Consider the following 16,866-nt stretch of genomic DNA (forward strand, 5'->3'; position numbering starts at 1 on the left):
GCAGCTCGTGCGATGATCTCCCACAAGTTACATTTCCCGTCAGGACTCGACAGATCGGGGCGGCGAGGGATTACCGGGGGAAAATCATGTCGGCGGGCAGATTAACCCCCCCGGACATGCATCTTGGGAGACGGGATTGGTTCGCGCACCGTCTAACGTGTGACGTAAACCCCGCAAAACCTCCACCGAGTCGAGTGAAATGCGGCGAGTTCCGGGTGCGTTGAATCCGGTCACTTTTCTTTCCCTCCTCTTTCTACGTTAAATAAAATCCGGGCGACCATTTCACGAGCGCTCCGCGCCGGGGAGACTACGGCCGGCCCGGCTCGGGTTTCGTGGGCTCCAGATTAAAAAAAAAAAAAAAGAAAGAAAGAAAACTGGCCGGCACACGACCCCGACAGCCGCCCGCACCTCGTCTAAATCGAGCAAGGATCCCCTTAAATTAGCCCGCACGCTGGTCCGCACACAAACGGGCCTTTCAGGGGGAGTCCTGGCGTGAAGGAACAGTCACAAAAGGCCGCCGTGTCTGGACCCCACCTGAACCAGGATCGCACCGGAGAACCCTAAAAACAGGCCTGGAAGCGAACAGGCCCACCGCGCCTCTTCTAAACCGGCCGAGTTACGGACCCCTGATGGTGGAGAGGGGCGTTTCCCCGGACCCCACCTGAACCAGGATCGCACCGGAGAACCCTAAAAACAGGCCCGGAAGCGAACACCCACCGCGCCTCTTCTAAACCGGCCGACTAACGGACCCCTGACGGTGTAGAGGGGCGTTCCCCGGACCCCACCTGAACCAGGATCGCACCGGAGAACCCTAAAAACAGGCCTGGAAGCGAACACCCACCGCGCCTCTTCTAAACCGGCCGACTAACGGACCCCTGACGGTGGAGAGGGGCGTTCCCCGGACCCCACCTGAACCAGGATCCGGAGAACCCTAAAAACAGGCCCGGAAGCGAACACCCACCGCGCCTCTTCTAAACCGGCCGAGTTACGGACCCCTGATGGTGTAGAGGGGCGTTTCCCCGGACCCCACCTGAACCAGGATCGCACCGGAGAACCCTAAAAACAGGCCCGGAAGCAAACAGGCCCACCGTGCCTGTTCTAAACCGGCCGACTAACGGACCCCTGATGGTGGAGAGGGGCGTTCCCCGGACCCCACCTGAACCAGGATCCGGAGAACCCTAAAAACAGGCCCGGAAGCGAACAGGCCCACCATGCCTGTTCTAAACCGGCCGACTAACGGACCCCTGACGGTGTAGAGGGGCGTTCCCCGGACCCCACCTGAACCAGGATCGCACCGGAGAACCCTAAAAACAGGCCCGGAAGCGAACAGGCCCACCGTGTCTGTTCTAAACCGGCCGACTAACGGACCCCTGGCGGTGTAGAGGGGCGTTCCCCGGACCCCACCTGAACCAGGAGCGCACCGGAGAACCCTAAAAACAGGCCCGGAAGCGAACAGGCCCACCGTGTCTGTTCTAAACCGGCCGAGTTACGGACCCCTGATGGTGTAGAGGGGCGTTCCCCGGACCCCACCTGAACCAGGATCGCACCGGAGAACCCTAAAAACAGGCCCGGAAGCGAACAGGCCCACCGTGTCTGTTCTAAACCGGCCGACTAACGGACCCCTGGCGGTGTAGAGGGGCGTTCCCCGGACCCCACCTGAACCAGGAGCCCACCGGAGAACCCTAAAAACAGGCCCGGAAGCGAACAGGCCCACCGCGCCTCTTCTAAACCGGCCGACTAACGGACCCCTGACGGTGTAGAGGGGCGTTCCCCGGACCCCACCTGAACCAGGATCGCACCGGAGAACCCTAAAAACAGGCCCGGAAGCGAACACCCACCGGCGCCTCTTCTAAACCGGCCGAGTTACGGACCCCTGGCAGTTCAGGTGAAATAAAGGCCGGTAATCGGGAGAAGCCCGGGCGCCCGGAGAGGGTTGGCCCCCCTGAAATGTAAGAAGTGTGGGTTGGGGAGACCGTGGCCCCCGTACCTATGAGGGCCTGGAACAGGTTGCTCTGGAAGATACCGATCACCCTCTCGATGGAGTGTCGGAGCTGCCGGTCCTCCGTCCGGCCCAGTTTGGCCCGGTACTCCTCCAGCAGTAGAAGTGCTCTCTGGGCATCTACACAGAGAGAAGACGAAGAAGAAGAACATTTTTAAAAAGTGTTTTTTTAGTTTGTTTTTTTTTTTGTTTAAAAGCGCGGCGGAAATTCACCTTTTTTCCGCACCGGCATGGTGAAGACCAACGAGGCGCAGCCCCACTTCCTAAACGGACGGCCGGGTCCGACCGAGCATGAATCCGGGAGGACCGACCGGCAGGGAGGGAGAGAAGGACAGAGGGAGGGACGGAGTCCCGGAGCCCCGGAGCCGCTGCGCTGTCAGTGCGGGACGCTGACAGCGGCCGGACGCGCAAACTTTCCCCCCCGCGACCGAGCAGCCGGCCGCGTCGCCCGCCCGATTCCACACCGCGGCGCGGCCGCGGCGGAGGAGTTACAAAAAAAATTTATTAAAAAAAAAAAAAAATACCCGCGCAAACTTTCCGCCCTTCGGCTTCGGCTCCCCCGTCCAGCGAATCGCCCCGAAATTCCAAACTTTCCTCCAAAATGGCGTCCGCGCTGAGGAGACGCGTCACGTGACCGCCTTCCAGCACCTCCCGCGCCCAATGGAGTCGGCGGCGAGTTACCTACGAGTAGGGAAGGAGGAGGAGGAGGAGGAGGAGGAGGAAGGTAAGACGGGCGAGGATCTTAAAGCCGCAAGGTGCCGACCTCCGCGCGGCGTGTCCTTTAACGTTCCGGTACGCACGACGCGACAGTTTTACACGGTCGTGCTCGAGTTTCCCCCTCCGGTGGACGTCGCGCCTGGTTTCACTTTTTATAAAGTCGCTTCGGCACGATTAGTGCGAACTGGTGGAGCAGGAAGTTCCGTCCACAGTTGCATCCACAGAGCGCGTTCAGTCGGAGTTGTGCTTAGTCGTGGGTCGTGGGTGCTTCCATACCGAAAAAAAGATTTGCACTGAAGTGAACGTAGCCGCCATCGATGATAAAACGCGAGGCCGCACTGTCTCCTGTTTTACTGTGCAATAACTCACTTATTGACTCTTAACTTTGAACTCATACATAATGTGCAATGCTGCTTTAGCCATTACTACATACTTATTTTTTGTGCTTCTTTTTAGTTCATTTTTACTTATACTCATAAATGTATGTCTGTCTCTCAGTCCCTCTGTGCGCTTCTTGCATGTCATACATTGTAAGTACAGTACAGGCCAGAAGTTTGGACGCACCTTCTCATTCGACGTGTTTTCTTTATTTTCATGACCATTTATGTTGGTAGATTCTCACTGAAGGCGTCAAAACTATGAATGAACACATGTGGAGTTCTGTACTTAACAAAAAGTGGAGACCTGGCCTCCACAGTCACCAGACCTGAACCCAATCCAGATGGTTTGGGGTGAGCTGGACCAACAAGTGCTAAACACCTCTGGGAACTCCTTCAAGACTGTTGGAGAAGCATTTCAGGTGACGACCTCTTGAAGCTCATCGAGAGAATGCCAAGAGTGTACAAAGCAGGAATCAGAGCAAAGAAACTAGAATATAAAACATGTTTTCACTTATTTCACCTTTTTTTGTTAAGTCCAAACTTTTGGCCTGTACTGTACATTGTGTGTCTTTCCCTCTAAGCAGTTGTAGCATAAGCAATTTTCTTCGGGATTAATAAAGTTTTCTTATTTTATAATGATAATTTATTTCCGCACTTGTGTTTGCGCGTCGCTGTTGTGTATTTTGAGCGATTGCTAGATCAGTCCGGCCTGATGACCTTTACTGGACGAGGCCACAACAATTACGGACGGGGCGAGTACACAAAAAAGCCAGGGGTCACGGGGGACAGGCTGCTGGGACTCAGGTGATGACCATCTGTCAGGATTTGTCAGGCTAGGCCATAAACCAGAATCTGCAAGTACGCACGGCTTCCGACTTTCGGAAGTTGAAAAAAAACGATGCGGGCGTCCTTTCCACAAACACACTTTAAGGAAATTAAGCGATTTGGCCGCACAGTTGGTACGGCTTTATTAAAAAAAAAAACATGCTTTTGGAATCATTCGTTTCACAGAAGCTGTAGGGGGCTTAGCCTCAACATCACGCGGTCAATCTGTCGGGCCAAATGCTCGGGAATCGGTTTCAGCCGACGAACTGTCAGACGATGTGCAAGTAACCTTCTTGCACCAGCCTGGCTTCATTGGGCCAACTTCCATCCGCAGGGGAACGAGATCCCAACGACCAGTCCCACGCACGGAACAGTAAAATGTTCGTCTGTTGCGTGTCTTTTGGACGGCGGGAGGACATCGACGCGCGAAGCGAGCGCAGAACGGGAAGCGTGCAGTAAAAATAGCTCTGGCCCCGCGCTCGCGGAGGGAACCTCGCCGTGGACCGGATTAGAAGCGCGGCAGGGCTGCGAGAGAGGAGCTATTTCCGGAACGTCATGTTTTATGAACACGAACGTCTGGATGCGTGTCCTGCAGGTCGCCCCACTGCCCGCACCACGTCTGCAGGAGGCGGGGCTCACCACCGATGGCCACTGAAGTTCTGCTCTGATGAGGACGCTAAATCAATTTTACAAAGTCGAAATGAGAAATTAATTAGAAATAAAATGGTTCTTGATACTGGGAAGCGTCTATTTAAATAAATAACCGCTTTACCGGTAATCGGAAAGTTGCCGGTTCGAATCCCGAATCGCTGGAGTGCTGCTGCCTGTCTTGCTTTACCAAGGTGATGGTAAAATGCAGAAGACACATTTCACTTTAAATGCAACAACAGCCAAAGACAGACCACTACCACCTTTAAAAAAACAATTGAAAGCCCACTTGTTTAAAAAGTAGTTCAAACGAGTCTAACACTAACACACACACACACACACACACACTCACAAAAAAACAATTCTAGCACTTAACAATTCCCCTGCATGTTCTATTCCTGACCCGTTCGGCCGTATCAGGGCTCTTAGTTGAGAATTGCTGGTGTCGTCCTCTTGTAAGTCGCTTTGGATAAAAGCAGCTGCCAAGTAAAGTAAAGTAAAGACAAGTTAGCTCATTAGAAAATACGTTAATCTGGAGTATGTATATATCTAAAAAAATCCATTAGAATTAATTAATCGGCTACATTCCTCAAATGAACGTGTGTAGGATATTTGATTGCATTACGTATTAATGGGTTCGGTGTGCTCTCTCGTGCCCGTGAAGAAGGTTTGTATGCTGGATGAATTGAATTTTGCTGTAATTTTATATTTAGTCCCTCGTCACGGTGTTGGTTTTGGTTTGCTGTTGTTGACCGATGTGTGGTTTCACGCCCTGAATCACTGTTGAATACTCGTAACAGTAAAGTACACTTCTTTTCAAACAGTGCGCCATTGTGAGCCTGCATAATGCCTCACACTGTCCCGCCTTTATTACGAACGTCCCTGAATGGTGGTCTTGTTTGGGTAAGTGTATGGTTTTAACTACGCCGCCACGAACCGCTCCCGCGGTTCTGATATATGGCCGTTGATCCGGCAGGACGGGGCGGAAAAAAACCGTAGCACCTTGTGAAGAAAAAAAGAACGGCCCGTCCGGCCGTCGCCAATTCCGGCCTCCCCAGACACCTTCGCGATTCCCCGCGGCCGTGCCGGCCGAGTTCTTAGCCACGGTATCGGGGATTTCCTTGTGATCTCGCGAAGCCTATCGCCGATGAGGAGAGGGCCGGGCCAGATGGCGTCCGGCAAATCCTGTCTTACATCACAATGTAAGTATATTAAAGCAATCCCTCAGGAGTATTAAATCATAAGCAGGTGATCTCACGCTTCTCGCCTTCCTCCGGTCGCGGCCACAGCAAGGAAGAGGCTTCAAGAGTTCATTTAATTGCTAACGGTAGAATAACGTAAGACTTGTAATATTTATCCCCCTGAATTATTCATCAGCGAACTTTTCCACGCGTCGGAGTCACGATGACCCCTGACCTTGGCGGAGACACCGCCATGAACCGGAGCAGCAGGAGGAGGAAAAAAAAAAAAAAAAACGCAGCGTTCTGTTGCTTGTTCTTGCGCTGCAAAATGCGGCCCATTGTGAGAGGGCCGATGCCAGTCACCAGATATCGCCGCGGTTTGGGTGGGGCAGCGCCAGCCACTCGCGGAGCACAACGGCCCCTCTTTCCCCCCCCGGCACCTGACAGACAAAGAAGGGATTACGCCGGAGGCGCGGAAACAATACCGTGGATTATTCCGGGTGAAGGTCTTGCTGGAGTTTAAGAACTGATTATTTTATTTTTTTTTTTTATTCATCCTTCGTCCCTCCACGACCCCCAAAACCAAATTTAAAACGACCACGCCTGCTTCCTGTTTACATTAAGGATGCTTTATTAAACTCTGCAGCGATGATCCTCCAACGCAGAATTCTGCATCGCTGTCCGTTGTTTTCGTACAGGCTACTTCCATTTCTCGTCACACGCACACATGCTGGCACACGTCTGGATAAAAACAGCATTTATCAGCTAATCCTGAGAAACCTGGAACCTATTGCAGCATATTTTGCTGTGTCTATGAAAGGTTATAAAACCGTGCCGACCACACCCCTTGGATACCGCAGTTGCAGTGAACGCTGAAGGAAGATTAAAAAAAAAAAAAAACAATCATCTGTTCATAGGCAATAAATCAGGTTTCCCGGTATCTTGGTCCCCAACCCAACGCTTACAATTAATGAAATATAAATTTGGTGAAGTTTACAGCATTTATCAGAGCGGCTTTATCTGGAGCGGATTGTAATCAGTAGAAACAGGGACAGTCCGCCCTGGAGACACTCAGGGTTCGGTGCCGTGCTCAGGGACACGATGGCAGTAGGTGGGGTTTCCGGTTCAGAGCCGAGTGTGTTACCTACTAATCTACTACCAGCCTATAGAACACAAACATTAAGTTTGCGAAAATTTTTAATTCTTTTATCAATTTACATTTACAAGCATTTACCAGACGCCCTTATCCAGAGCGACTTACAATCAGTAGTTACAGGGACAGTCCCCCCTGGAGACACTCAGAGTTAAGTGTCTTGCTCAGGGACACAATGGTAGTAAGTGGGGTTTGAACCCGGGTCTTCTGGTTCATAGGCGAGTGTGTTACCCGCTAGGCTGTCTTCCGTCTGTCATCGTTATTCGTCATGTGACCATCCGCTGAAAGGGCCTGATGTTTGTGATGCACGTGAAAAGCTTCGCCGCGTGTTTCAAGATGGATTTGGCGAGTCGTCCCCCCCCGAACCGCAGACATCGTGGAATTGGCTGTCAGGGCAACCAGACGTGAGTTGGGGACAGGAACAATCGGCCCATTTTCAGGCCCATGTGACCGCCGGCTTACATGCAGGTGTGACTCCATTAGCCTGCTATTCTCGCACCAGTGTCCCACCAAAGAAACCCCCTCAGAGTCAACAGCTGATTGGATAATTGGGGCCATGGGGTCTTCCCGCGTCCTGCTTGCCGGGACATTCTGTTTACTTCATCTGCTGAGGGTGTCCGGCTGCCAAGAGCAGCATCTCAGCTCAGACTGGCCGCGTTCCGCGGGCCCACCAGACAATAGGCACTGCAGCGGCTCTGCCGCTTTCGCACACCCACCACGATGGCCCAAGTCAGGCTGTCTCCCACACAGTGAAACAGTGTCTCCGGGCCCAGGAGGACATTTCTCAGAGGGCCACGTTGGCGTTCCGGCTCTATTGGATAAATGGCCTATTTATCGTGTCCCTGTGTGAGACCGTGGGCGGACATCAGGGTGTTTCACAGCGCAAGCAGGCCGTTCGAGGACCTTCTTTTGCCGCGTAGCGTAAATGGACGCCTGCGCGCTCGCTTACCTCTAATCCCCGCCCAACGCCGTGGAGCCCAACATGTGGATTAGAGTTGTAAGTCGGAGCGGAGACACGACACAGAGATTGGAGCACGGACGCTCCCGCCAGGCGCCGGCGGCGCTGGGGACACACTTGGGGACGTCTGAATATGCCAATCATGGTGGCCCACGCCAGACGCGGCGCATGCTGGTGTTTTCGCCGCCGACATATTCACATCAACTCTGCCACTGACCCCCTTACTCACCATCTGGAGGCAACATGGCGGCCAACTAATGTGACTATCTGTAAATGTGACTAATGCCACCACCCCTCTGCTGCCCTGACCCTTGCCAGGGACAGAAGGGGGTAGGACACAAATGTCCTTATTTTTAAGAAGATACAATCCAATCCAGTGACCTTTACTAACCCCTCCAGTTAGAATATGTAAGGCAGGGAGATGCAGATTCTTGTGTCTCAATAGAAATGTTACCAGTGCGATGAGGAATATTATTTTATTTAAAAGAGAAGAATGAATAATTCTCATTCCACCTTCATTTCAACTGGCAACGGACCTCCTTGTAAAATACTGCAGCTCTTGGCTGGTGCGTTAAATGTCACGTCGGTTAATCAGGAGCGGTTAACGACGTTGGTGGACGTCGGCCAAGTTCATCTGGTTGCTCCCATTTCTCGGATGGACTCGTCAGTGTTCGTAATGAACTGGGTCTGCTGCTTCACACACTGTAGCAGGAATAGAGGAAATAGAGGGCGCAGTATCACTCACTCACACACACACACACTCACTCACATTCTCACACACTCACCCACATTCTCACATACCAACTCACACATTCACTCACCAACTCACACACTCACTCACATACTCACCCACTCACCCACATACTCACACATTCACCTACCAACTCACACATTCACTCACATACTCACACACCAACTCACACACTCACTTACCAACTCACACATTCACTCACATACTCACACACCAACTCACACACTCACTTACCAACTCACACATTCACTCACATACTCACACAACAACTCACACACTCACCGACTCACACACTCACTTACCAACTCACACATTCACACACTCACTTACCAACTCACACATTCACTCACACACTCACTTACCAACTCACACATTCACTCACATACTCACACACCAACTCACACACTCACCGACTCACACATTCACTCACATACTCACATACCAACTCACATACTCACCAACTCACACATTCACTCACACACTCACTCACCAACTCACACACTCACTCACATACTCACCCACTCACCCACATACTCACACACCAACTCACACATTCACTTACCAACTCACACATTCACTCACATACTCACACACCAACTCACACACTCACCGACTCACACACTCACTCACATATTCACACACTCACATACCAACTCACACACTCACCAACTCACACATTCACTCACACACTCACTCACTCATACTCACATATCAACTCACATACTCACCAACTCACACATTCACTCACACACTCACTCACATACTCACATACCAACTCACATACTCACCAACTCACACATTCACTCACACACTCACTCACATACTCACATACCAACTCACACACTCACCTACATGCTCACCAACTCACACACTCCCTTACTAACTCACACACTCACTCACACACTCACCAACTCACTCACACACTCATTCACTCAGTCTCTCTAGTAAATGCTGTAAATGTAAATGTAGAAATGCATCAATAGTACATCGTCAGAATACCACATACGGTCATTCTGATTTCAGATGAATAAAGAAAAAGATTTTTTGAAAATCATGCCACATGTGTGGTGTTATGCAATGTATGCAGTCAGCTCTTTATTGGTTTTGAAGACCTATAATGTCTGGGGACTTTTGCATAAAGCTTTAATAATTCTTGTTCTTCCCACTGCATACTGCTCACTAAGGGTGATACAGGGTTAAATACAGAGGACACCTGTATTTAATGGTTGTGAATGGGCTGTGAATTTTTTGGTTTTCCTTTTCTTTTTTCACTCTACAACTGAAGAACATAAAATGCTGATTATGGTGCTTATTTAACTTCTGACGGTAGGCTTTTACCTGCCACTGTGAGCCTTTTATGCCTGGCTGGGTCAGGAAACATGCACATTTCCTCTCCAAACTCCAAAACTTGCAGGTTCTTGGGCTTGCAGGTTCCACAGTTCGGAGGTGGAGTTGGAGAAAGGCCGTTCTGTATTCACATGGGCAGGGAGTGCCGGCTCTGCTGGACGGAAGGTAATGAATGCGCTCAGGAAAGGAGAACAAAAAGCCCAAAGCTGGCTGGTGCTTGCTGGCAGGGCCTTATCAATCATCGGGACAAAGAGCACCATTCAGAGCAGATATCTTAGCATTCGTTCCAATACAGTCGAAAGAAAGAGTACGTTTATATTAGACCGTGTCCCCTGTCTACCCCCCATCTATTTCTGACTTAAGCATTCCTGTGTAGCCCTAGGTATGAAAGTTGGCCCTGGGTTTGTGCAGACCTGCTCATCACTGGCATGGATTGTTTGTAGGTGGCAGGTGTGTCTTGCCGCTGCTCGTGATAGAGGATATGGACTCACAAGATTGGATCTTTTTTTTTTTTAACCACTTTATTTGTAGAGTACATCTGCTGCTCTTGCCACCCTCTGGTAATGAAAAAAATAAAGGAATAGAAATCGATTGATCTGGAAAAAAATACAATTCTGAGCTAACACCAATTAATTTTAGGAAAGAAAATCCATTCTCGTGCATTTCAATCCATGTATTTCATGCAAAGTTAAAAAAAAAAAAAAACTCTCTCTGCCCTCTGCTGATTCTCAAAAGCCTTTTAAAATGGAATGCGATCAGCAGCCACCTCTAAAACACATTCATGGAAGAACCTGTTGGTCAAGATAACATGAAAGCAACCCCTTTCCTATTTTCTGTTTGCCCTTTATTCCTCGTAGAAAATACTGTGGTAATAATATGGTAAAATAAAAGGCTGTAGCCGTATCTCAGGAAGTGGGAGGATAAGTCTCAGCAAAGCAGTGCTGATTATCTCCCGCATTAAGATCCCACATGAAATCCCAGATCAGCATCTAAGATAAGCCAAGAGAAATCCATAGACCCGACAGATCTTAATTACAGTACACAACAAAATCATAGCATTTCTTTGTGTGAGAGGATATTAATCTAGAAATAGTTAAAAGAAAAGTTGAAATTTAAAAATGAATGTGATAAATGTGTGTTGGTTCTGCATAAATAATATATTCATGAAATTCTGCATTTAGCGAGCTGACAACAGTGAAAGTATTTTATGGATGATTCCAAAATCTTCCATTAAAAAAGCAGACTGCGTGCAGCAGCCTCATTACTGCTCGTCTCCCAGCTGACACCCGCACAGAAAAGCACTATTCACTATTTATTCTGACACTGATGGACCAGATCTTAGTGATTCTAACTTTAATGTATGAAAGAAATCAATCATTTGAAATTATTATCAGTATTTCACTGTGAATTAACCGTGGAGGTTAGTGGAGGTCTTCAGTTTACAACCTTATACTGCCACCATGTGGTAAAGAACAGGAATTACAATCTAGACTGGTTATACTGTGTGCTTCAGTTTATTTTAAATCTTAAGTAATGAGTCATAAAAGTGTCATATTTGTGTTAACAACAGGATTATCTCTAATTTGGCTGAAACCATAAAATCTTTTAATTACAGGGTTCAATTTGTTTCAATTTGTCAGTCAATATATATGATATGAATATAAAGGAATTGTTCCAGTATTTCACTTGAAATTACACTTGGAAATGTCATATAAAAAGAGCATTTCATACTTATTGTGGAGCAAAGACCTGACAAAAACCATACTGAGATGGTTACCATACACAAACACAACGCACACACATACATACGGTACATGCCAAAAGTTTGGACACCTTCTCATTCAACGTGTTTTCTTTATTTTCATGACCATTTACGTTGCTAGATTCTCCCTGAAGGCATCAAAACTATGAATGAACACATGTGGAGTTATGTACTTAACAATAAGTGGAGACCTGACCACCACAGTCACCGGACCTGAACCCAATCCAGATGGTTTGGGGTGAGCTGGACCAACAAGTGCTAAACATCTCTGGGAACTCCTTCAAGACTGTTGGAGAAGCATTTCAGGTGACGACCTCTTGAAGCTCATCGAGAGAATGCCAAGAGTGTGCAAAGCAGTAATCAGAGCAAAGAAACTAGAATATTAAACTATATATTAAATGGTTTCAGTTATTTCACCTTTTTTTTGTTAAGTCCATAACTCCACATGTGTTCATTCATAGTTTTGATGCCTTCAGGGAGAATCTAGCAACGTAAATGGTCATGAACATAAAGAAAACACGTTGAATGAGAAGGTGTGTCCAAACCTTTGGCCTGTACTGTGTGTGTGTGTGTGTGTGTGTATACATGACAAATATGTCAGTTATATGTCTATACCATGAACAAGTAAAAAAGCAATCTGGCTCAGTCAATTTCAGTCACTAAATTGCATTGCTGCAATATTGTATGAATATTATGAATATGATTTGTTTGACTTTGTCAAATTGCTGTGCTGTGCTGTACATTCTGCCGGTGCTCACTGTGTGTGAAAGTATGTGATTGTGAGAACTGGAACACTGGGGCAGAATATTCCAATTTAAACATGCTCCTAATCTGAAACTATACATGAATCATCTGAATTCCTCACACTCCTGCGACATCCGATGCACTGCTCTAAAACTTTGTTTATATAAAAACATTAAAGTTCATCTTCTGAGTGGCACAAGTAATTACACTGGAGTTAGTTCCTGCTCACCAGCATACATCTAACCAGCCACAGTTTCACCTTGTGTCACGTCCATGCGGGCATGACGCGGCGGGTGAATGGAGAGGAGGACGAGGGGTGACGAGAAGATGTGGAATGAAGGACGCTTTCACCTGACATCACGAAACCGAGGTTTAATTGTGAATCACAAGACAGGGGAGACATCAGAGACGTAGACACTGGTGAACATGGAACATAACGTTAAAGACCTGACAGCGGACAGAAACGAACAGGGCAGCTTTATACAATTAACACAGGTGAAAACGATTAGGGAACATTACACATGACAACAATTAAACTCCGGTCCGGATCCTGTTCCGGACTGGAGTAACCCCATTCCGGACCGGATCCTGACACCTTGTGCAATATTAGAAGCTTCATATCGGCGGCACTGGGAGTCGCCGGTGGAGAAGACGGAACACAATGCAGGGTTTTTCCCGAGGGCCGCTGGTTGTGCCAGGCTGGTGCCGACACGGGAGCTGCAGCTACTGGGTGGCACGACTTTGACCAGCACGCGGCAAATTCAGCACGTCCATGCAACTTCCTCACAGTCTGCTCCAACGTCTCGTACCATGCAGGAGTAGTGCCTGCTGCTTTTTGAAAAAATGCTGGATTTTTGCAAAAATCACATATCTGGTGAGGAAATATGATTCTGCTATGATGAACAAACCTTTTGTTCACCTCCTGCGGAGGGATAAATCAGTGTTTCTGGCTCAATAAAGTCGAACTAACAGCCATTTAATGCAGATAATATTAACACATGACAGCACTGTAGAAAACCGCATGGTCGGTATGGGTGGTGGAGACTACGCCCACCTCAAGCCATTTTCCACCCTGGACAAGTCCATTTATTTTTATGGCCAAATCAATAAAATGTCTGTTCGTGCAGCAAGGCCAGATGGCTATGGAACTTCAGATGGTCTTTTAGAGGGTTGTGAGGGTTGGAGGTGCTATACGTAAAAGCATTTTGATTATTAAGTGGAAGTTCTGCTTGTGAAGTGGACTTGTTAAGGCTGCTCCATGTTCCTCCGGGTTCCAAGATCCAGGTTTAAATGTGCCATTTGCAGTTGCAGCTTCCAGGCTATGGAATAAACTATCTCTGCATGTCAGATCTTCACCACATTTTTACACATTGGCTTTTAACTCTGATTGAATGTATTTATTACTTAAAATCTTATATTCTTAATCATTTTAAAGTATTTATTGTTAAGCACTTTGGTCAAGTCCTGTTGTTTTTAAATCGCGCCTATAAATAAACTGACTTGACCTGGACATGCCCACCAAGCCCCGCCCCCTGTGAGCCCTGCCCACTCCGGGAGCACATCTGTGGACGAACAGAGAGGAGTAAACGCTTTCATGCTGGAGCGGAGAGGCCTCCGTCACATCCACGCTCCTGACCTCTGACCTCTCACCTTGCCTGCCCCCCCCCACATACATTACGTTCTATAGCCAGTCAGACCCAGTAAAGGGGAGGGAGTGTGATGAGTGAAAAGTCCTTCTGTGTCTGAGCCGCACCTATAAAAACCCGGCTGAGCCAGCAAGCCGTAATATTGCAGTAAAACGTGGAGACAACCAATCAGCGGTGGGCAGCGGGTAACCTGACGCAGCTGTACAAATGTTAGCACACTGAATGGACCTTTGTGGAAGGGTCCGTTTGATGCCAACCTTGCCCATGCTGTACAAGAACCTACACTTCAGCAGTGTTTAAGAGAGTATAGACAAAGAGCATGATTTATAACACAACAATATAAATTCCCACATTCACAGTGGGGTCAGCAGTCCTGTCTTTACCGTGGCGTGAGTCTCCGGGCATGAAAAGCCTTTAGTTAGTTTCACTACTGACTGAAACTTGCACAGTACCGAACATATATGATGGGCAGCATGATGTTTGTGTGCGTGTGTGTCCGGATATGGGTGTTATGGGGAAACATCATCTTTGGTCAAGAGTGGCGTGCAGCATCACTGTGGCCTGGTCTGTCGCATCACTCTGTTCCTTAACAAAATTACTTGAAAGCACGTTGTAAGTCGCTCTGGATAAGGGCGTCTGCCAAATGCCGTAAATGTAAATGTAAATGTATTTGCGTTGTAATCCTATGCATTTACATTTACAGCCTTATAACCAGTGGTTACAAGGACAGTCCCCCTGGAAATGCTCAGAGACACGATGGTAAGTGGGGCGAGTGTCCTACCCACTAGGCTACTACCACCCCACCCTTCATTTACACAATGGAATATGAGGTAATTGCAACATTTTGTATTCCACAAACTTCTCATATTTCAAGTATTACTTCCTATTCCGTTATGTAAACGCATAGAATTACAATGTAATTACACAATGTAGTTACGTGTACCAACTGCCGTGTACAGTAAACTGTTACCAGAAAGTTTGAGTGAGATCTCTCTCTCTCACACACACACACACACACACAGTCACACACACACACACACACACGTCTAGCAAGTGGCCACTTGCTGAAGTGGGGTGTGGTATGCGGCCTTCCACGTTCCTGTTGGAGGTTGGGGCTCCATGGAGAAGACCCACCTACATAAAGTTCTAGGTAGGCGCTGACTAGCCATACCTGGAGTTAATCTCAATGTTGCCTTCTGCTTGTTTGCCCCGCCCATTGTCGGTGGGGCCACGCCCCTTCCATCTAAAAGAATTTATTCTTGGGTGTCAGGCGCCCACCAGCAACAATGAAGTCCACATTCCTCAAGAGATCCATACAATTTCCCATAATCCTCATCTGCAAACAGTCTGTGTTTAAACAGTGGGAGGAGGGTGAGACTAATCAGCAGAATCAAGGGAGGTCCACACACGACAGAATAAAGATCTGATAATGAACTTTACCCCAAACACGCTTGACTTCTGCACTTTAATCCATTTGAATCCTCTCACAGACCTGGCAGAGGTGCTAAAAATATTTTTTTTGTAGAGCGTGGCATGATTTGAAAATAATACTACATGTGTAGAACTATGCAGCTTGAAGGCATTACTTTAGATTGCATGGAAGTTCACGATACTGGACGGACCAGCTCCACCGGCGGAGACTTTGATCCTTGATATCATTTTTCAGCGCAACTGTGCGTTTTAGTTCTTGAAGCTTTTTGTAAAATCCGAATGCTGCTCCACATGGATCTCCCGGACAGGAAGAGCTTTCCTAAAATCACTCTGCAAATTCTGTATGAAAGAGGTCAGGCATGCAAGACAGGACTGTGTGATTGGGATGTATTATTTATAGCAAATCCAGAATTTTATGGATGTCATATATCTGTCTGTCATATTTCACAGACTCAAATTGGACAGCAGGGGACGTGCCCACAACCTCTTTTTAATAATTCACGTAGTAATAACAGTTCGTGTGCAGCAAGTTGTACCCACTGTTACCACAAGAGGGAGACGAATTGGGGTTTAAAGGCATGGAGAAGGAAAATAGCCTACTAGCCCCTTATTAAAACAATATACTGTCTTTGAACCTTTTGCTTATTTGGTTTCACCACCTAGTTTTCCCGTGATGGGTTGGTTACATTTAATTATATATTCATATACAGTTTCTGTGACCATTACTTCTGTTAAAGAACCATCCACATGGATGTGAGATGTTGTTTTTTCCTTTTTTAATAAGCAATACAACTTCCGGACATAATCTTTCATGAGGAGTTCTATTCAGACTCCTACCTTTTTGGTAAAATCATATATAGTTTTAAGGGTAGTGAACGTAATAATCTGCTAGTATGTCTGAAACATTAACAGTATGTGAATGTCCAGGTCTGGATTTCTGGGGACAAGAAAAAGGAAATGAAATATGTGCGGCACCGACCGGAGTTTGTCTATCTTGAATGGTTTAATTTTTGAGATGTTTTAAATTTAGAAGTTTGGCCTGAAGCTGAAGAAGTGAATCACAAAGTCGCAGAAAACCTTTTCCCATGATGGGGGAAGCACGATGAGCAGATACTCCCGGATCCCCAGGGGATGGGCTGATAAGTCAACATCGGAGCATGTTCGCAGCTTATGACAACTGGCATGTGTAAAATTGTATTATAAGCAATAATGGAACATGCATTCCTACAAATGTACTGTTGCTGGGTTCACAACCCAACAGTTCACTGCAGCAGCCCTCGCTGTGACGTCTTGGGATAATATGTGGACACCAAAGGCGGATGGC

The 16,866-nt window shown here is 47.6% G+C and overlaps 1 protein-coding gene across 11 annotated transcripts in view; it reads right to left on the bottom strand.

Moving 5' to 3' along the window:
* The window catches only part of dlg1a (discs large MAGUK scaffold protein 1a), an 83,356-nt gene extending 80,610 nt beyond the window's left edge, over positions 1-2,746 (bottom strand). For 3 of the 11 annotated variants that reach the window (XM_029001008.1, XM_029001007.1, XM_029001010.1), the window contains exons 1-2: positions 2,213-2,704; positions 1,988-2,119 (exon numbers count right to left, since the gene is read on the bottom strand). In XM_029001008.1, coding sequence (XP_028856841.1) covers positions 1,988-2,119; positions 2,213-2,231 — 151 coding nt within the window. In that variant the 5' untranslated portion in view covers positions 2,232-2,704. Of the gene's footprint in view, positions 1-1,987; positions 2,120-2,212 lie in introns of all 11 variants that reach the window. The other 8 variants (XM_029001013.1, XM_029001011.1, XM_029001002.1 and 5 more) reach the window with 7 other exon arrangements.
* Between the last annotated feature and the right edge of the window lie 14,120 nt (positions 2,747-16,866).

The sequence above is a fragment of the Denticeps clupeoides genome, chromosome 13 (genome assembly GCF_900700375.1).
Source record: "Denticeps clupeoides chromosome 13, fDenClu1.1, whole genome shotgun sequence".
Classification (NCBI taxonomy): Eukaryota; Metazoa; Chordata; class Actinopteri; order Clupeiformes; family Denticipitidae; genus Denticeps; species Denticeps clupeoides.